The sequence below is a fragment of the Centroberyx affinis genome, unplaced genomic scaffold (assembly GCF_046629955.1).
Source record: "Centroberyx affinis isolate AG114_WGS23_722 - 3 ecotype Tasmania unplaced genomic scaffold, CSIRO-AGI_Caff_v1 ptg001623l_1, whole genome shotgun sequence".
NCBI lineage: Eukaryota > Metazoa > Chordata > Actinopteri > Beryciformes > Berycidae > Centroberyx > Centroberyx affinis.
In genome coordinates this window covers 82,940-105,398 of record NW_027280063.1, presented here as the reverse complement: position 1 = coordinate 105,398, position 22,459 = coordinate 82,940, and the positions used below count along the sequence as shown (strand labels likewise).

The 22,459-nt window shown below is 39.6% G+C and overlaps 1 protein-coding gene across 1 annotated transcript; it reads right to left on the bottom strand.

Moving 5' to 3' along the window:
* Positions 1–521: 521 nt before the first annotated feature.
* On the bottom strand, positions 522–21,406 carry fbp2 (fructose-1,6-bisphosphatase 2). Its single transcript, XM_071528148.1, has 8 exons — positions 21,198–21,406; positions 17,015–17,177; positions 14,094–14,186; positions 11,784–11,924; positions 10,318–10,455; positions 3,738–3,857; positions 1,300–1,495; positions 522–725 (listed from the first exon to the last, which is right to left on the bottom strand). Exons 1-7 carry the CDS (start codon positions 21,368–21,370, stop codon positions 1,310–1,312), a joined length of 1,014 nt encoding a protein of 337 aa, XP_071384249.1. The 5' UTR covers positions 21,371–21,406; the 3' UTR covers positions 522–725; positions 1,300–1,309.
* Between the last annotated feature and the right edge of the window lie 1,053 nt (positions 21,407–22,459).

Sequence of the window (22,459 nt, the reverse complement as noted above, 5' to 3'; positions counted from 1 at the left end):
AGAGAGAGAGAGAGAGAGAGACCTGTCTGTTTGTTTTAGCACTAGCCTATAGACTGGACTAACAGTTAAACACTTGGCCCATTTGGGAGCATAAGTTGCATATGTTGACCATTGATCACTTCAACAAGGAAAGTCCACACAGTTAATAATGAACTTAAATGTGAGTTGACTATCTTCACATCAGTATTCCTCAGATCAGTGATTTTGCTTCCAGGTGCAGACGAGACACAAAATAACAAACCTAGAGTGTAAAACTAACAGTGTCTGAAAACCTACTTGAGTTTTCCATAGAGGTGGTTTAGTTTTTACCAGAAGTGAACTATGTGAAGTAAACTATGGCACAAACAAATACCTCTAAGAGTGATATTCCTGTTATTTTAATCCAACATTTAAAGCAGCAGTGGACTTGTTTGCACCACAGTTGTAAAAGACAAAAACACTGCAACGGCTGCATAACAAATTGTAGTTTTTAATCCCTTTTTTTACACCAGAATTTGCATAATAAAAAAAAGTACAGCACAATTGGGTGCAATTTCAATCGTCAAACCATTTTTCAAACTGTAAGTCTGAAACCATTATCAGAGCATCTGCTTCATAAAGGTTAGAGATAAGAAGGCTTGTAACTGCAATTGAGTTCCCAGAATCCCCGGATCGATCACTGAGGAGCTCTTGAGCAAGGCAGGCAACTCCCAACTGTCCCGGGGTGTTCTCAGCAAAACCCTTCCCTGGATAAATAAAGATTTATGTAAATGGTCAGTGAATAGGGAACTGCATTCTTTCTCTTTCTCTTTCTGCTTGTATTCAACATCCTTGTGCAACTGTCTGCAGTTGATCAGCTCTTTAAAACAATGAATTCGTCCTGATAATGGTCTTATACCTTCAAAAATATTCTCATTTTACAGGACAAAACAAATTTACTGTCTTTTTTTATGGGAAAATGGATATGTAATAGGGATGGGATGCTATATCGAATATTAGCTCCATTTTATTCTGCTGTAGTAATCACAAATGAGACAGCTTGACCATCACAATTTCACAAGCTCTCCATCCAAATTATATTATTTGCACTTTGTAATGACATTTTTAAATTGTTGTTTACATTCTAGCAAGCCAATGCCATCGCTAGAAAGATTTGTGGCTCAGAAATAAACAGAATTCTGCACAGACTTTTATCATATCATATCGAATCATATCATGAGAAAAGCATATCATCCCATCCCTAACATTTAATAAATATGGCAGTACGGCTCCACTCTTGCTCTATAAGAAGTCCACAGACAAGCTGAGAGGGGAACTGACTTCAGAAACATTACTGGTGCTTCTTGACGAAAGCCAGGTACTCGTTGACGTCTTCGGAGGAGCCGACCACGAAGGGCACCCGCTGGTGCAGGTTCTCGGGCTGGACGTCCAGGATCCTCTGGGTGCCGGTGGTGGCGACGCCGCCCGCCTGCTCGATGAGGAAGGCGATGGGGTTGCACTCGTACAGCAGCCGCAGCTTTTGGGGAGAGAGAGAGTTTAAAGGAATAGTTCACCCAAAAATAGAAAATTCTGTCATCATCTACTCACCCTCATGCCAAATGAAACTCAGGTGAAATTTGTTAGTCCATATAACACACAGGGAGGCTGCCAGCACAACTTGGTACAACAACTGAAGTCAATGGGGACCTGTTCTTTAGAGCAGTGGTTCTCAAAGTGGGTCTGGGGACCCCCAGGGGTCCTTGAGGGGGTTCCAGGGGGTCCCCAGCAAAAAGGGGAATAATTTATTTTCACTATAATTCCATCCATAAGTAACAGAATGACAGAATGTATGACTATTTTGGTCATGGGTTTCATACACTTTCTGTAATAAAACATCTAAAAGCAAAAGTCTTATCAGATGGGGGACCCTGGGACAAAAGGGTCCGTGGTCCACTGCTCTTAGAGTTCCAAAACAAAAACAGCCAAACAATCACACTGTGAATACAAAGACCTATACACCATTATTTGTTGCAAATCAATCAGCTGTAGTTAAGATTTGTACTAAATGATGGTGTAAATATACTGTAGGTCTTTTTGGAACTCTGAAGAACTGGTCCCCACTGACCTCAGTTGTTTTGGAGAAGGTTGCTATGGAGTTGTGCTGGCAGCCTCCCTGTGTGTTATATGGACAAACTTCACCTGTGTTTCAACTGGCATGAGGGGGAGGAGATGATGACAGAATTCCTTTAAAGGGGAACACTGGTCAGTTCAGGAATTCAAATATACTGCTTTCCTATTATTTCGGACAGGATTTGTGAAAGGTTGTAGGTCCAAAAGGGGTCCAAGTCCTCCCAGGTTTGGCAGCCGTTCAAGTTTAGCTGGGATCCATATCAGCCATCACCCAGTCAAAGGCTGTTAGTAGGCAATAATGTTTTATCATACAGTATGTTTATGGTAGGAAGGCATGCATGCTCTTCAATGACTTTGTTTACCCAGCAGCATGACAACTGCATTTCCTGTAAAGACAACTTTCTACACTTTCGCAACAGCTGTTACACAATTTAGCTGTCGGGTTGAAGACCTGGTATCTCCAAAATATCAACTTTTCAGGAACAAAGAAATGCAGCGTTATTTTTATATTTATTGACAGCCATGCATTTTTGAGTTTATCCAAGTAGTTTTGAAAGTGTTTCATCAGCCCAAAGGTTGGAGAATTTCCGTATCCTATAGAGGAGCAGGTGATTTGTCAACTGAAATTAAAACCTGAAAGTCACCAAAAGTTGGAGTTTTTACAACATCTCTCTCTCTCTCTCTCTCTCTCTCTCTCTCTCTGTGTCTTTCTCTCTCTCTCTCTCTCTCTCTGTCTTTCTGTCTCTCTCTCTTTGTGTGTCTTTCTCTGTCTCTCTCTCTCTCTCTGTCTTTCTCTCTCTCTGTCTTTCTCTCTCTCTCTCTCTCTCTCTGTCTTTCGCTCTCTCTCTCTCCGTCTCTCTCTCTCTCTGTCTTTTTCTCTCTCTCCATCTCTCTCTCTCTCTCTGTCTTTCTCTCTCTCTCTCTCTCTCTGTATATAGATGTAACACATTTGCAAAAGTGAAAACAGTCACTCAGATGACAAAGTGCAGTAAAGCTCTGTAAAGACTGTGTCACTTGGATCCGGGTCATTATGAAACCCCATTCTGGACAAACTGTGCTCTCTTTAAAACATACAGAGTTCCCTAATGTTAGTATAGTACAGGACAGTTCATCTGGTGATATACAAGCCATGGTTCAGCAGGTGGATCAAGCTGCTGTGTCTCATCTTTGCCTAACCACATGCTCTTACTCCAAATCAAAATTAGAATTTATTTGAATGTTTTGCCAGTAATTTGTTTTAGTGGTAAAATACTGTTACAGCTGATAAATGGGTCACAGAGTCAAGGGAAATGGGTGAGAGATTGTAGCTTATCTTCACGGCCAGGCTGGACTGTTCCTGACCAGCGCTTTATTTACCACAGGAAAGAGAAAACTCCTCCAATTTAAGGTTTTACTATTGCGGCACTCACTGTACGTCATTCTGGGTGTACAGAGTGTCAAGTAAATGCCTGAAATACAAACAAAAATAATCTCAGATCTGTGTGGTACGGAGAACCGGTGCTCCATCCAGTGAAAGTTTAACAATTTCCATGGTTTGAGTTGAAAGGTTGATGGGTTTACTTTGTTTTTTAGGACATTTTATGACCCTGTGGCCTGTGAAGCCCATTCAAAATATGCTGAATTGAGCATGCGGCCCTCGATCCGGTTACCTTTCCCTTGGGGCTCTTCTCGTTGGCGGGGTACATGAAGATCCCTCCATAGGCGATGGTGCGGTGGATGTCTGACACCATGGAGCCAACGTACCTGGCACCATAGGGGGCGCTGCCATCCTGCAAGGGGCGTGACATGGAGTGAGTTGGATTTTTAATTAGTGTTGAATTTTAACTCACATCCTAAAGGATAATACCTGTTTTTTTAGTTTTTTTTAGTTTGTGCCAACAGTCTCCAGGTTCTCTCTCTGGCTTCTGCACACAGTCAGCATAATTGGAGATATCAGCACTCGTTTTCCTCCCTTCATTAGAAGCCATTTGCTGCCATTTATTCTTGTACAGTATGGAAAACAATTTCCATCACAGTAAATATGAAGCCTTCATTTGGTTTGGTCAAATGTTTGTGTCAAATGTGTCAAAAGGTTTTCATCTCGGTGTCACATCCATGACTTTTTATTTTGGGGCGTCTTTGTCAGGTTTGACACCATAAAGTTTGTACTTTAAAAACAGCAAAAAAAAAAAAAAAGCAGCAAATTTTGCAAAATGATTCAGGGAAATGTGCTTTAAAACACGTTTTATGCAGCTTTTATTCCTGTTGCATTTCATTCTTCCATAACCCTGTTTTTACTTCATGTCTGAATTTTCTTGTTGCATATCTTGTTTTATTGCTTGCAAAGTACTTTATAAGTCTGTTTTCAGTAATAACAGCTGATCAATGAATTCTGTTGTGGCAGAATGCTCCCTCAACATCAACCTTGGAAGAGAAATGTCTCTTCTGGTACCAAACCTAAAGAATTTTTCACCTAAGGAAAATTTCCCTGTATGTGTTTTTAAGTGAAGATAATCCCGACCCAGCCAAAGCCTTGTCATGATCCCTCTGTTTCCCTGTCAAGCCCACTGTGATAATTAATCATTAAAGTATTCCACAAAAGGACTGTTGACAATGCGGTTCCTATCTAAAGTGACTTTTTCTTCAAGAAGTGAAAACAGTGTGTTTGGGATTGGTTGTTTTCTCTGGAGCTCAGCAGGTCAGGGTCAAGTCAAGTCTGAACATGGACAGTACAGAAACTGAAGTCCTGGAAATGTGTTCTCACCGCTTTGATAACTCGCTCCCAAGTTGCCTTTTGCGGAGGTTAATTTCCATTAAAGAAGAGCGTTAGCTGCCTGTATTTGAATGTAAAAGAGAAAACCCTGCAGATCTTTTAACTGGTTCAGTGAAACCCTACACACACACACACACACACACACACACACCAGTTTGCTCACAAGGAACAGTAGCCTAGATATGGATACCCCAAATATCTAAAACAAAACAAAAGACCATTGTGTATGAGAGTATCTTGTGTATCGTATAATATTCATCCTATTTGGAACAGCTAGCTGCCCTAATCTTGAGGAAAATGACCAATCATTGTTCTCCACTGATACGTATTTGTTATTTTCAAGATGTCATGGTTTTGACCCTTGAGCTCCTTTCCATTGGTTGCTTTATAATGTTGGCAGTGTAAGGATTTAAGTTTTTTCTGTTGTTGCACTCATGCTAAGAGTCTCTGGATCTAAATACCTGAAATGAAAGTAACTTATACTCTCAGTTCTGTGTGATGTAGAGAAGTGACCCACACAGTCACGACCCACCACAGAGACACAATCCTCTGCAGACTGCAGGTTGGAGTTTTAGTTCTACAAACATTTCTCAGAGGCAGAGCTGCTCTGGAGGCAGAAATGATCTGATTGGTTGAGTTAAACCTCAGTGGGCGGAGCCAAAGAGCCACAGCATTTCAGAGTGCAAGTTGGTTAACTGGCAAAGTTGAATGGCAAAGAAAGAACTGCTCAAAAAAAAAAAAATTTAAAATAGCAATGACTTATTGTTTTGTTTTTTTCATTCATGACCATGGCATCATGATGTTGAAGGTCAGCAGCTAGCTAACTAGCTTACCTTGATAGCTATAGGCTAGTATGGCTAGTTTGAACTTGAAGGTCAGCTAGCAAACTAGCTAACCTAGATAACAGTATGGCTGGATTGCAATTTTTCAGTTAGTAGCAGAGTGCTAGGCTTCATAATATTAGCTTCCTCCTCTCTTATCTCTTGTCTTTTTCACTGGGCTTCAGTCTAATGTTACTTAGCCCTCAAAAAAACTGTTTCTTTGGCTCCGCCCACTGAGATTTAACTCCAAAAAGGATAGAGAGAAGTGTCTAAGTTTGTTTTGTAGCTAATCTTGTGCTCGGTGTGCTTCACACAGCTGGTATAAACACCCATAGGCTACATTACTTACAGTCATTACTCATTATTGTTTTATATATTCCAGGAAACTACAGTAGTTATAAGCAAAATTAAAATAATGCTCTCAAAACTGGCCAGTCCAGCCAAAATTTCACCTTAAAGTTTAAGCCACAGCAGATGTGTTGTGTTCAGAGCGATCCTGGCCTGATCCTGAGGGAAAACAAAACAGCCAACAACAGACTGATCAAAGTTCTCCTGCAGCAGCTAGAAAATAAGCCTCTCTAACGAAGAGGCCCGCTGCTTTTACATAAGCCTACTGAAACAGGCCTGCTATTATTTGGGTCAACTGGACTGTCACAACAAGAACAGGCCAGCTTTGAAACCATTTTGGTTTGTGGAGAATATATCTTTCATTATCAAAATATCTTCTGCATTCATTTATTTCACTGGTTTTGCAACTTTTCAACACTTAAAGTCATGCTTGTGATAAAGGGCTATATAAATAAACTTGACTTGACTTAACACTTAAATGGAAGATGCATCCAGGTCCTCTCCTCTCTTATTTGATGGGTCTGTTATGAAACAAACAAAGTAAAGTAGAAACTGTAACTCAGGTTAAAGAGTAGAGTCTGAGTGGAGTTGCAGTGAAGTGAACATCGTGTTTCAGACCGGCACAACGTGATGCAGAGTCATGTGCCTGCTGAGTCACGTCCCACTCACCATAAGGGTATGTGTGTGTGTGTGTGTGTGTGTGTGTACATAGTAATTCCTGAAAGCAGACCCTCCCAAACTACACTACACTCACACAGACTTTAAAAAAAAAAAAAGCCAACCTGGTCACACAGAGGCAAAAGGAAACCTAAAAAAAAAGGAACAGAAATTGAAAAGGAGTGAAGAGAGAATTAAGCTATAGAGTGTGTGTGTGTGTGTGTGTGTGTGTGTGTGTGTGTGTGTGGAGGGGAGGGAGGGGGTGAAAATAAGTCACAGCAAATGCGTACATAAATGATATTGAAACACACTAGTCACATCCTAAAAGCTCAACGAAACATTACAGGGAAGTCAGATCCTGACTAAGACAGTGGAAGCAGGACTGCTGATCTAAAATCAATAGTCAGCTGATGTGACTTGACTTGACTTGACTTGGCTTGACTTGACAGGGGCAGTGCACCTTAATATTTCTGTAGCTGTGCCAGTTTTAACCGCACAGTCAGTGTGAAGATCACTTCTGCTTTTGGCTTGAAATGGAACAAAGATATTTTTACCCTTTAACTTTACCCAAGAAAGACAAAACTGATTCTGCATCCCTTCTCCTCCTCCTGACAGGTGCAGCAAACCCTGCAGTCCAGGTCCAATATTCACTCTGACTTTTTGCCTTAGAACAGTGGTTCTTAACCTGGGGCTCGGGATCCCCCAGGGGGTCACAAGAGAGTTTTTTTTTGGGGGGGGGGGGGGGGGGGGCGGGATGAGATGATTTATGGGATAGGAAAACAACATATTTCTACCATGCAATTTTCTTATCATATCATGTCCTGGTGGCTCGGTGATCATGTAAACATCCTGTATTCAAATCCGGCCCAGGACCTTTGTCACATGTCATTCCCTTCTCTCTCCCAGTCTTTCCTGTCTGTCTCTGCTAAATACAGGCAAAAAAATATTATTACAGTATGTCTGATTTTTCTGTAATTTTTGCTTTTTTTTTCTTGTAAAATACTGAATAGTTTTCAGTCTCTATCTGATAATCAAATGAAACAACCTGAAAGGGGAAAATCATTCTTTGGTTGAACTGTTCACCGCTCATCATAAGTAGGCACCGCTTCATTTTATCATAGGGATCATAGGCCAAAAAGGTTGAACCACTGTCTAGGAGCATAGCCAGTCTATTTCCACATCATTACACACAGCAAAGAGGCAGTGAATGCCCATCTGAAATACTGACCAGTGTGGTTTTAATGCAAAAGATGAGATAATGAAAAAGTAAAAAAAATAACCGCACAGACACTGGATTCCCGCTCCCTCAGCAACATTTTGGCCCCAATACATCCTTCTTAGGCAACTTGTTCCCATTTCATAACCCCATACTCACTTGACAATGAGTAACAGAAGGATTACTGTTGCATTACTGTGCAGCGCTCATCATGGTTTAACTGAAGCGGAACATGGAGCCTGGGGTTTGACTCATATGGATTTTTGGCTGATACTGATATTTTTGTACAGAGGCCGCCAACAGATGGTATTTTGTGACAGCTTTTAAATTTGTCTAATTTTCATGCCAAACATATTACAGGTATTCCAAATTTTCTTTTTCTCAGGGTGGAAAAGCCTCTGAAACAGCATCTAGATCATCATGGGACACTAAAACTCTTCACTGAAACCCAGTCTAGGGCTGGGCAATAATTCAACATTATTGTTTTACTGTCACTTTCAGTGGAATGACATCATGATGATATGGAGATATTTTGATATAGTGATATATTCTGTCGTCTAAATTGGTGATAACGAGCACATTTTATTTAAAAACCCTGATTTTAAGGAATATTATTGTTTTGTTTGACAGTTCAATGCGATGAACGTGCATACATAAGCCTTATCGTAATATATATTGATATCGAAGAAGATCCTCATGGTTGTGATTGTGATATTGATTTAAACCATATCACCATATCAGCCCAAACCCAGACTAATGACATTCTTTTAGGGTTATTAGCTCTGGGAAACATTACAACCTCGACATGAAGAATTAATTTATTGCATGTTTTCCAGACATGACTGGCTAATATTCAATATTCAATAAAAGACTAATATCAACTTGGTATATAGGCAAATCAATACATCAGTGTAGCCCTACTCGAGGTGCTGATGACTAAACAACAATACTGATGTTTGTGACAGCTCCAGAAAAGCGCTGAGTGTGCATCGTGAGATGAGTAGATGAGCGCCTCCTGTTTCCTGAGGAACAGGCTGCTTCCTGCGGCCGTGTCGCCATCCTGCAGCTCAGCTGACCAGCTGTCCGCTCCGCACGCTCACCGACAGCCAATCACATGCTTGGCCTGCGGTAGTTTGACATTACGCATACGCACTTACTCTAAATGAGCTTAATCTTAATTTAAAACGATAATCTGCGCCATTTTCATATAAAAGAACAACCGTGAATGGCAAAGAAGGAATAGAAATAAAAATGGCAATGAAGTTTCTTTTTCATTCATTCATGACCATAACATTCATGATATCAGCAGCTAGCTAACTAGTTTACCTCGCTAGCTATAGGCTAGTATGGCTAGTTTGAACTTGGAAGGTCAGCTAGCTAACTAGCTAACCTAGATAACTTAGTGTGGATAAATTGCATTTTTTCAGTTAGCAGCAGAACGCTAGGCTTCATAATATTAGCTTCCTCCTCTCTTACTTTTGTCTTTTTCGTTGGACTTCAGCTAACGTTACTAAGCCAGAAAAACTGTTTCTTTGGCTCCGCCCACTGATGTTTAACTCATCCAATGAGATTATTTCTGTCTCCAGAGCAGCTCTGCGTCCAAGAAATGTTGACCTGTTGTTGAAATTGACTCTTTTCACAAACATGGCTGACGTACTTCTGCTTCATCGCAGATCGGTTCTCAACAGTACCAGCAATGTTAAGAAGCCACCTTTCTGTTGCCTCCGACTCTGTGACTTATTTAGTTCAACATAGAGTATAACACAGTACAGGTGTTGTCACTGATATATCTTTGTGTTTCTGTTGACTGCAACACTATAAAAAAGTGATTTGATTGAGGGTCACGAAATGCTAACCAAGGCTAACAGTAGCCTAATTTCTGTGCTGTCAGCATTTTGTGACCTCTGAACTAAAACTCCAACTTGCTGAAATTCTTAGCAGAAAAACTCGGCATGTTTTGTGCAACCATCCAGAGGTATTCATGTGAACTCATCCTACCATGGGAAACGCTTTGTCAGGACTCACATGATGAGGATGAGACGGCTGTTTGTTTGAAACTCTGCCTGAGGATTAAGCATTAATACAGCGAGTGTCAGCAGAAGTAGCTGTAGACGCTGTTTGAGGAGACGAGGCTTGTTTCAACAGAGTGCTGTTGTTGTACAGCTTTGGTTCAAGGGATCAAATTCAAAACACAAAACAGGACAGCTGATCAATGCTGTGTGTATTTGTGTGTCAGGTGTGTGTGTGTGTGTGTGGTGTAGTCCATAAATTGATTAATTGTGTAAATATGTAAAATCTGGTTGTAGAAACACTTTCTTTAGGGATATGGGGTATCCATATTCTAACAACTAGTGATTCCTTTTGAGCATATTCGCACTGATTGTGTGTTTGTGTGTGTGTGTGTGTGTGTGTGTGTGTGTGTGTGTGTGTGTCACCTCGGGGTACTTCTTGTGCTTGAGGTACTCGTTGATGGAGGGGTGGAAGTACTTGGCGTAGCCCTCGTTCAGACTGTAGATCTTCCCCTTGGGTTTGATCGTCACGTTCCTCTCCGTCAGGATGAACTCGCCGATCGCCTGAGTGAGGAGCAAACACAACGTTTACATATGAAAATAAATCCTGTGAAATCTATTAAAAATGTGTGTAGGATAAGACGCAGTATAACATATCAGCAAGTCATGTGAGTGTAGAAGGTGATAAGGTTAATATAGAACCTCCTTGGATAAGGCTTGTACTCAGTGATGAAGGGGTAAGTAAAAGGCGGGTGAACTCTGACCTCCAGTCTCATCATCATAAGGTAAACAAAAATCACTTATATCCTCTGAAAAGCATTAATGTGTGCTTATTTTTTTGCCTTAAAAGACCCTATCTCCACTCAACTCATCAGTTTGATACTACTTAATCTGATTTATGCTATGAAATTTTGCATCATAAAGTTTTATATCAGCATAAAAAGGTGGTAAACTCAATTCCGGCATATAAACGTGAGTTCAGGCGGGTTCGCCCTCCGCTCCAGCGCTGTTTGTCCTGCAGAATGGACGAATGATTGACAGGATAATACAAGTTTACTCAAACAAAATAAGCTACAGGGCAATAAAACCATATGACAGGAGAAACAATAACAGCGGCAGACACTAAGGGAAGAGCAGTGATGTTATTATGAGCAGAATAATAATGATAGAGGAAGAAGCAGGCAGTGGAAGACTGACAAAACACTAAAAGGTGATGAAACATGGGCAAATCTTGGGGGGCAAATTTGGGGAAATTAGGAAATATGTTTTTTGAGTTTGAAATCTAGCCAAGCTTGAGCCAAGAGCAAGCTTTGCTGGCAAGGAATCAACATCAACCAATCAGAGAGAAGAAAATTTGTCAGGTGATCTGTCCTCAGCCTAAAATATGTTCAAAATGGTCCAACTCCTACTAAATAGAAAACACCGCTAGGAAATAATAGCTGTTTTTATTTAATCTAGCAGGCTAGCTAGCTGTTGGATGCCAAAGCTGTACATGCGCCTGTAATACACGTTATGAAATTATTAAAATTATTAAATTAATACATTTTCAGTAGAGAAGAGGAGGCCAAGATGACAGTGATGGCAGCAGTATCTGTTATTTCATCCAATTTCACTCAAATCTGTCAGTTGCCATTGCCCATTGCCCTCATTGCCAATTGCCAGGAAATTTTTGCACCAAATTGGCCCTAAAAAGTTGCCTGTCTATCATCACCTTCATACACATCTCTCATTCACATTTAACCTTTTCTCACTTCAACACAACAAGTTTCACCTCATCTCCTGTCATCCCACCATCACTTATGACTCACAGATCTCTATGGAACGATAAAGATATTTCATTTCACCGAGATAAAAAAAAAAACACACATACACACACAGACTTCAGCACTCACAGGGTCGAGCATGAAGAAGTTGAGTCCGGCCCCGGTGCTGAGGGCCACCAGCGTGGCGCTGCCGTACAGGGCGTAGCCGGCACACACCATGCTGCGGCCGGGCTGCAGGGCGTCTTTCTCCGTGGGCTCGTCCTCCGACAGCTGACCGGCCGAGGAGGGAAACACAGAGAGGAAAACTGAGGACTCTATCTATGATGCTTTTGTACTTTGCCTGAAGGATGTATTGTTTGGTTCTACAAATTATAGGAAAGAATTAGAAAATGATTTTTTTCTGTGTAATCTCACGATATTGCTGGCCAGGTTTTATATCCATAAATGTAAGGTGTTAAAAACTAAGCCCTTTTTCTCTACCTTTAAAAAGGAAGCAGAGTCCTACATTAGAACATTATCTACCTCATGCAATAGAAAAGCTGTGAAAACTTTAAATTTGTGCTCCAAATTTAACATCTTAATATAATTTTTACTGCACCATTTTCATTTTGTATTTGTTTGTGTCAAACTTTGTTTGTAACCCCTGGCGTTGTATATTTGTATGTCTGTTATTCTTTGTTACTGTTCTGTTACTCCATTTATGCTTTTGAATAATTTTGTATATCTGATGCTGATGCTGATGGTAGTAATAAAAAAGAAGAAGAAAACTGAGTGATAAACCAGTAGAGGAGCAGCAAATCATCCAAAGGGCTTTAGTTTTTGAGATATTATGATTTGAGAAATATATTTTACTGCAAAAGTGGTGGAATCAGTGGACAAAGTGACGTCACAACAATTCTGCATGTGCTGAAAACAATCTTGATTTGGGAGGCAAGGGGTCAGATAAGGCCTTGTCACTTACAGGACTGGACGCTCAGAACTGAATGAGATTTGCAAAATCCACTGTGTAGAGTCTATTGTACAAACCCCGCGAACACCGACTTGATTTCTCTTTACCGTTATGAATTACAAGCTTCTAAGTACAGAGAGGCAACATGTGAGAAAGTCATATTTTGACTCCAATGGTAAATTCAATCTAAATCACAGCCAGTCACCGCTGTACTGGCTGTATAGGTATCTATTTATACATATTTATTTATGTATGTATTTATTGTGAAGTTTTATTTATTTTATTTTGAAAAGTCAGAACAGACATCCACTTAGAGGGCAGATCTCACTGTACCACATACAAACAAAGCAAAACAAAACAACAACAAACAAAAACTATAACCTATAAAATACCTAGTTATACTCTGTCTATACCAAACTCATGTGTACAGCTTTTTTTTGCTGTTTGTTTTCTGTTCTGTATGTTTTCACACACACTGCTTTCATAATTTTGTGTTGTGTCATGTTTAACATGACCTATATGAGCAAGACAAATTCCACATATGGACAAACCTATTTATACATATAATGTCTATAATATGTATAGCGGTACTGATTCCTGGTCAGCACACATGACCATATAGGCCTTAAATCAGTTTCTACAGTAGGATGCTGTGTATGAACTCCTGTTATTGTGACCGCAGTTTGAGTTGATTATAAACTTGGATTAGCTGGACAGCAGCACTCTCCTGTGTTTTGACAGTGTTACTGCACTTACAGTCGAGCTGTGTATCTGTATATTTATAATATATACATATATATATATTCACTTTCACCTCTTTTACTCTCCCTACACTTTTTAATATTTAATCAATGTACTTATCTCATCATTTCTTGTTATTTTCTAAAACATTTCTATATATTATACTCTATTTTATGTATGTATGTATGTATGTATGTATGTATGTATGTACTTACTTGTTGACTTACTGTATTTACTTATTTATTTTGACTACATCCCATATACATATTTCCACCTCTTTTGTAAATGGACCTGTGGAATTTGAATTTGGAATAAATGTGAAACTGCATTAGATGTAATTAGTCCTATATCCTTATTTGAGACTTTATCATTTTATACACAAGATAATGACTGGCAACTTTGTTCCTCACGGAAATTTTTACTTTAAAAAAAAAAAAGCATGAACTTGACTGTATTATTCAATGTTATGTTGACTGAAAAAGGTTTTGTGTCCTTTGCTGGTACAGTGCATGCTTTATGTGTTGGGTGAGTTTCATGACCTTTGGCTCCTTGAAACCTCTTAAAACCCTGTTGCATAATGTCCAAAATACATGGATATGAATGACAAAAACCGACATTCTTTTCCTCATTCCTTGAAAAACCTGCAGATATGTGGGTTTTTTTTACTCAACAGCAGCAAATATGAGCACATGCTGATAGCAGCAGGCCTTTCAGCACCTGGCTTGTGTGTCTCTGCAGGTCAGACTCACTCGTTTATAGATGGCAAAGATGGTGCCGATGGAGGCCAAGCAGTCGATGTTACTGGAGCCGTCCAGCGGGTCGAAACACACCACATACTTTCCCTGTGAGGAAAAAAAAAACATGAGGTAAAGATTATTATGGAGACAGGAGCAGTGATGGAAGGCGTAAACAAACACTTTACTGAAGAAAAAGCAGAGAAATCCTTATAGAAGTTGAAGTCTTGCCTTGAAGATTATCCTCAAATTCAACAATATGAAGTTCTTGCTAGTAAATGCTCTCAATTCACAAGTCACAATTGTAATTGCATGAGATTTGACCTGATGCATAAAGAGAATACGTGAGACTTGGCTTGACTTTGACTTGTGCTTTGATGACTTGAAAAGGTTTCTAAAGTCTTGACTTGAGATCTTGTGTTTGTGTAAATGACTCAGATTGAAAGTGATGAGATTTGTTGCAGCAGACGACTGAATTTAAATTCTGTTTTCTAAATTTGTATGGAATGATTGGAATTTATTGAAGCTGAAACTGATTATAGAAATCAAACTCATGATGCTCTTACCAATTTTTTATCCTATTAAAACCATATTGCATTGAAAAGTCCTAGATATTTCGTTTTCTTTAAGATATTAAATTGATCCTGGACTCTTGATTTGTTCTGACTTGACTTGATGTTCTACATTTAGACTTGAGACTTGACTTGAGACTTGTGCCTCAAGACTTGAGATGTGACTTGGGTCTCGAGCAAAGTTGACCTCTGACAAAAAGTGATAGAATTAAATGTTTTTCTCCACAGGTGGCTGTCTTGAACTTAAAAAGTGTTATTTTCCTACACTTATCACTTATCACTTATCATCATGTGTTACCATAAAACCTTTTTTCTTCCAAGTAATTATCACATTTAGGTACCAGATAGAGTTAGTGGAGAAAAAAGCAGAAATAATACATATAAAATGAAAATACTGAGTAATATGAACTGAAGTTTCATCCAGAGTGAGTCATCCAGTTGTTGCTGCAGGCTTTAAAGTATTTCTGGACAACTCTCTCAGTCAATGCTGAATAATTTACAGGTAGTTTAATGCTGGGCAGCCAGGTGTGTCATCCAGTTATTCAGCATGCAATATTTATTCAGCAGACTTGAAGTCCATGGGGGCAATTTCACATTTTTTTTATTTATTCAACATCAAACTGTCAGAAAACAACTTGTTACCAGACTTTAAAGATAAAGATTTAGATTCCTTAAACATTTTGCAAGATCTTTTGGAAGTCTTAAGAACTTTTATTTACTGCAGCATGTACAGCATCATGGTGTATTTATGGAATCATAAGTACAATTATACAGTAATAAACCATTACTCTGTAGTACAGTATGTTGTGTATTGCAGTTCTACTGCAGTAGTTACACTTAGGTTAACTTATTCTATTGTATTTACTATTGTATGTTGTAGTATTGTGGATCCTAGGGTAATTTGAGAAAGACTGCAATATACGACACTACAGTATTTACTATAGTGTAGTAAAGTGCAGTAATAGTCTAAGTGTAGTAATTTGAAGAATACTACACTGTACTACAGTATTTACTACAGCATAGTATAGTGCAGTACAATCCATAGTGATTGGAAGAATATTAGTTTACTGCATTATTCTATAGTATGCACTGTAGTATACTGTTGTATTAGTTTTAGTATTAGTTTTACTTCAGAATTATTTTTTGGTATTATATATTATATATGTACGCTGATATATTTGTATGATATAAGTATATGTACGCTGATATATTTGTATGATATAAGTATATGTACGCTGATATATTTGTATGATATAAGTATATGTACGCTGATATATTTGTATGATATAAGTATATGTACGCTGATATATTTGTATGATATATGCATATGTACTCTGAGTGGCTCATATTCAACATTCTGGATGAATGGTACTCTATGTGACATGTACACACTGTAAAGATGTTCTGAAACTCATAAGCAGAATATACCTTGCATTAGTTAAGTGCTACTCTGTGTATTTCAGGCTTATTACATAGCATGAGGTTTCATGTGTGATCAGTTCAGACTCGTCAGTCTGACCTAACAGTCCCTCCATCCCCCCTCTGGTCTGGAGGCTTTTAGGAAAATGAGCCCAGATGTCAGGCAGCACTGGCTGCTTTGACAGTTTCAGGACGTCCCAGTTAGTTCAACAAATAGACTTTAGTTTCACTCTCATTTCAGTTCAGATAAGATGTTGCCGCAATGAAAATGAATAATTATTTTGTTCACTGTTATTGCACCTAAAGAATAGGGTTTTGCAATATATTATGACAAAAATCATGTCTTGTATTTGTTTTTATCTATTTTATTTTAATCTATGTAAAGCACTTCACATAGAAACGTTACTATGAAAAAAAAAAGTTTATTATTATGATTATTGTTTTCAAAAGTATTTTTGGATGTTTCCCTAGTACAAAAAAAAAGCTAAATTATTGGCTAATGTGAATCTTTTTGGAGGTTTACACTTGGCAGCCTGAAGTAACTGAGAGGTAACTGTTTGAATTTCTTTAAAGTTTGAAGGACTTCATTATCCAGAAATCATTTAAGGAGATATCAGTAAACTGTACACTCCTCTGACCTAAATTTCTTCTTTTCAGCAGCTGGTGGAGGTGAAAAAAAAAAAAATCAGCAGGTTAAACTGTGGCTGATGAGTCCAGCTTTCTCTGGACAGAGCGCTCACTTTGATTTAGTTTGGATTCGTCACTTTCTGTCTGTCAGTGAGATTTCCAGTATCCATACCCAACACCAGAATTTAACTTAAATTAAACTTCATTAATCCCACAGGGAAATGTGGGCAAATAGGACGAATCTACAATGTCTCAGTAAAAAAGCTCGGGACCCGTCATCACCATGCAGTGTGTAGTTCTCGGTTCACACCCACCCACCCTCTTCTCCTTGGGGGTGACGATGAGCTCCTTGTTCTCCTCTGACACCATGCAGCAGGTGCCGTAGGAGGCCTGCAGCATGTTGATGACCAGGTCGTTGGACAGGATGTCCAGCTTCTTCACGTCGTCCCCCGTCACGTTCACCGAGCCCGCCATGCCCTGCCTGCACGGACCAATCAACAGCCGGGATTCAGTCAGACACGCAACTCTGCTGACAGACACTGACAGACAAATAGCAGTATTCAAAAACCCATATCGGTCGAAGCCTAGGGCCAACAGCAAAATTGTATCTGTTAAAATGCTGGAGGGTTATAAAAAACAAAACAGTGCATCAGATCATGGTTTAAAGGTTTAGTTTAGTATTTTTCAATATGTCATATTGAAACAGTTCCTCTGTTGCCCTGGCAGGTCAGTCTTGGCCTGTAGGGCAAAGTTCAAGAGTTTACCTCATGTCTTAACGCGCAAACATTAGACTCTACTAACACTGAAACACCATTGGTCGGTTTGTGACCATCAATCATCTCCATTTAGTTTCAGACAAAGTTGATTTGAGTTTGGTTACATAATTTCAACGTGTGGCCGCTTCGGCAAATAATGATTCATTATTGCTGAGTTGGCTTGGCTTCAGTGATTCTCCTTAATGTGGAACAGTGTGTTCAGTGTTACTGTGGGAAGATCAACTCTGGACCTCTAGATTTCAGAAAGGAATTGGATTTGTTTTTTTAGACACTGGGTAAGTAGGTGAAATGTGTCTTTAAAGACATGCATATAAAGTCTCCCTCTCTCTCTGTTGTTATTAAACCTGAATGTGACATACAAGTACACAGATTCATGAAGCGACCATGAAAAACACTGGATCTATTTTGCATTTTTCTGTCCAAACCACGCAGAAACATTTCTTCTTGCATGTAAGTTAGCTGGCCTGAGTTATTTATGTTCACCTGTAAAGCCATTCCTCCTGTACATGCCTGCTGCCGGCCTTCACCTTAACACACCAGCTGTCTCTATCATTTATCGCTGTGCACAAGGCCGGCAGCAAGCTAAACAGACTGGACCTGCAACACTATAATGTTCAGGCAAGAAATAGATTAGATGTAATGGATAATGGAACTGCAGTGATCTTATTACAACAAAAGGCAAATTATAATCCGTAACACTGTCAGTGTAACAGACGCAATATCAGATTACAGATCGTTTTCATGAAAAAACAGGTGATTTTGTGTTGGATTACAGACAAACACACTGAAAGGGAAAAGGCCATTTAGACTGTAGACACTAACATCATTTGTTAATGTTCCACTCATTGAAAGCTTCTCGTTTTACAGTCCAACACTTTCTCTCTGTCTCTCTGTCTCTCTCTCTGCTGCAAAACAATACTGCAACACGAGTGCATCCTTTCTTTCATCAGAGATGGGTTCATATTAGCCCTGTTTTAGCATCTAGACACTGTTTGCCTTGTTAGTTATAGAACTGATTTTACATTTTACCTTCCACTTTTAAGGCTTAGCTAGCTCCTCTTATCCATCTCTTGCTGCATCTCAGGCCTTTAAAACACTGATACTCCCCTCTTGTTCACTCTGAGAGATAGTTTTCAGTCAGCTTGGGAAACTCATTCTCATCTATTAAGTACCATTTTGGGCCCTGGTTTGCTTTCTCTACACCACTTCCCTTTGGCCACATAATCTAATATAAGATAATTCTATATGAGATCAAGATAGTGCTGATGGCATATAATTATACACCTAAAACCTGTTGATTCCAGTAGTCTATCCTCCCTTGCAGACATTAAATCTTGGCTGTCTCTAAATTCTATCCAGCACAATGAAACACGAGTATTTTTATGCTCAGTGAATCCACAGAATTCATTCTCAGGAACACTGGCTGCTCTCCAATGTCAATTCCTCAACAAAGAATGGGTCACTGGGTTACTTCTGACTGGGAGGTAAACATCGACAATCAAATCAAAAAGGTTGTGCAATCTCAATTTTACCATTTAAGAAATATCTGTGAGATAAAGTCAGTTTTATTTCCTGCTGACACTGAAAAAAGCGACCCATTCTTTTATTACTTTTGTTGAAATGCACCTTACTGTGGAATCAGCCAAAGGTCACTAGCTGGTGAAGTCAGAAACAATTTGATTTTAAATGTTGCATTACATTTAAAATGTTTTGATACGTGCAGGAGGCGGCCAAGATCAACGTCCAATCCAAACTAGCACAACATTTTCACACTATGATATTATAACACAGTAAAATTCATATTGAAACAGCTTTGGAAACTGTTTTAAAGTTTCAAATTCAATAAAAACAGATTAGTTCAGTTGTCAAAACTAGCTTTTTTCAGTTAAGACTTTTAGCCAAGGTAAAGGCCTATCTCTCTCCCAAGGATTTCGAGAGAGTTATTCATGCTTTTATTACCTCTAGGTTAGACTATTGTAATTCTTTGTATGTGGGTGTAGATCAGTCGTCTCTTAGTAGAAAATGCAGCCGCTCGTCTTCTAACTGGAAAAAGAAAGTGTGATCACATCACACCAGTATTGGCCTCCCTCCACTGGCTTCTTGTCTGTTTCAGGATTGATTTTAAGATTTTATTGCCTGTATTTAAGGTTTTAAATGGGCTGGCGCCACCTTATCTGGCAGAACTCTTGCATCATCATACTCCAGTTAGAGCACTGAGGTCGACCAACCGGATGCTCTTGGATGTTTTCTGAGATCTAGGCACAAAAACAGAGGTGACCGAGCCTTTGCGGTGGCTGCCCCTAATCTCTGGAACAGCTTACCTCTTCATATAAGAACTGCTCAGACCCTAGAAACCTCTAAGTCTCTGCTTAAGACCCACCTCTTCTCGTTGGCATTTAATTTGAGTTGAGCTTGACACCTTGACCTCATCTTCTATTATGTGTTTTCTTATGTGTTATTTACTTTTATATTTGTTTATTTTGGTATTGTAAGCCTGTTCAGCACTTTGGTCAACTGTGGTTGTTTTAAATGTGCGATACAAATAAACTTTGACTTGACTTGACTTGACTGAAGTGATATCAGGAAGGTCCTGACTTCACAAAATAAAGAACAGCTATGGACGGCTACAGATGTCTCAACTGTCATTTTAGAGTTTTATTTACACTGGGTTTCACCCCTGCTGCAGGCCGTCGTATCAACATCTATTCAACGTCTGAATGTTTTCTGGTCGACTTCTAAAGCGGTTCCCTGTTCAGCCACTGCAGATATTCCTGATCTTTTTATCACCTTATGAAGAGAAACAGCCTCAGGTCATTAAGGAAATCACTCTGTTTCCTGAGATCTCCTGAAGGAATAAAACTACAGGTGTCAGGCCTTTACTTGAATTAAGGCCCCTCGGTTATGGATCGATTTCCCCGAGTCCCTAAAGCTCGCAGGCTCACTGTCTTCTATCAAATCTCTGTTAAAAAAACTCACTTTTTCAGTTTAATTCATTGTTTTATGAAGCTATTCACTGCAATTTTGCACTCTTTGAAAAGTGCTCTATAAATAAAGTTCTTATTAATGCTGTTGCTGCTATTAAACCTCCCATGAGCCCAAAGCCAAGGCTAAAAACTAAAGGCCCCCTTAGCCATTGGGGTCATTAGGCTTTGAAATGCCAGCTACCTTAGACACACCAGCTTCCAAAACCAGTGACATTGTTTGACACAGTTTTACAGAGAGGCTTTTATATAGATGGCAGCAATTGTAGCGCAAGTGAATGGGGCTGAAAATCACTTGCACCATCTTCCACGCAGTTTCCTGTTTCACTGCATCACTGTGTAGGACTGTACATGGTTTTCTTCCTCATGACATTTAACTTTGATTACTAACAAATGCTAGGGAAACTCCACTTCTAACTTATAAAGCCCTGTGTTTTTGGGTAAGACACTGAATCCCTACCAGCATCCAGGGATACTGACCCTGACCTCTGACCTCTCTATGAGGGGATGCAAGAGAAAAGAGAATTGCAGGGATCAATAAAGTATCACATTATTATTGTTATGAAAGATCAAAACATTGGTGATGCACATGTTTCTGTGGTTTCCCAGTTCACGATTAATCAGACCTCTAAAGAATCTAGCACAGCTGATCACAGATATCTATCATGTTCCATCTATCAGTTATGTAATGCTGTATATCTGAACAGAATATTGATCCCCAATAAGTTGCTGCTCAGTACTTACAGGTGGGCCAGGCCCGCCTTGCGCACAGCGGAGGAAATGGCCTTGATGGCGGTCAGCATGGCGTTGATGAGCTGGGTGAGCTCGCCGGTCGCCCCCTTGGCCTGCCGACCGGTCTCCATGACGAACCGGGTCAGGGTCCAGACGTCCGTGTCAAACGCAGACTGGTCCGACATGTTGGGTCCTGGTCCGTTCTCAGCAGGCAGCAGTGGGGTGTGTGTGCCGGGCGGAGGACGGGCAGTGTGTGAGCGACCTCATTACCAGCCAAGTCCTTTTCATTCCCAGAGCCAGAGGATCTATTTGTGAGTTCAGCAGAGTGGAAGAAGAGTGTGTGTGTGTGTGTGTGTGTGTGTGTGTGTGTGTATTTGGGGATGGGCGAGGGGGTATCCGGTGACAGCTGTAGACTCTGACACAGTCTAGTCCTGCACAAGCCAAACACATCTATCTGCTCTTTTATTCATTTATCCAAAAAGCCTTGCAACATGTTGGACAAGTGCAACTCAAGACTTAAATCATATGAAATCTCTTGGCTAAACTTCCCTATATTATAACAAATGGGCTTCAGCCTCCTGTTAGTGTGGCTTTGTTTGCACAATGCATGAACATAAGAACAGTATGGTATGGTGAGAATAGGGACACACCTTTCTCAACACCTTGTGTGAGGAAAAATGAAGTGTATTGTGTAGAAAAAATCCTACTTTTTACATAGTTTAAGACACTCTGCTGTAAGTTTTTTTTGCAGGACAATTGAATTTTGATGCTTTGAGTGAACTGGTCACTCACAGCTGAACAAGTATGTACATCAGCCTTGTAATCACACATTTTTTCAGTATATTTCACCCACTATTACATCAAAATAAGTGATATGATTTGGTTTGAAGGGAGTTTTGAAGCCTACTGATATATACCATGATATGTTATGGTGTTAGTTCTTTCGCAACTGCAGTAAAAGACAGTTAAAGAAGACAAGGGGGTTCGACAGGGAAGGGAACTGAAGCAATAGACTTGCAGTTTCTATGTTTTAGCACAACAGTGACTCAAGTTGGATTCAAATGTCATTAGGGCTCTGTGCACTTCCACTGACCTTTAGCTTAAAGGTCCTCTGGATAGAGTATCTGTGAACTTTAATAGACAGTACGTCTTCTGATGCGTTACTTCATCTCCAAAACACTATATATCCATTAAGTTCTTCATAGCGTTTGTTCATTTTGGATCAAAACTCTTCAAATAATGTGTCACAGAAAGACGACCAGCAAAGACATCTG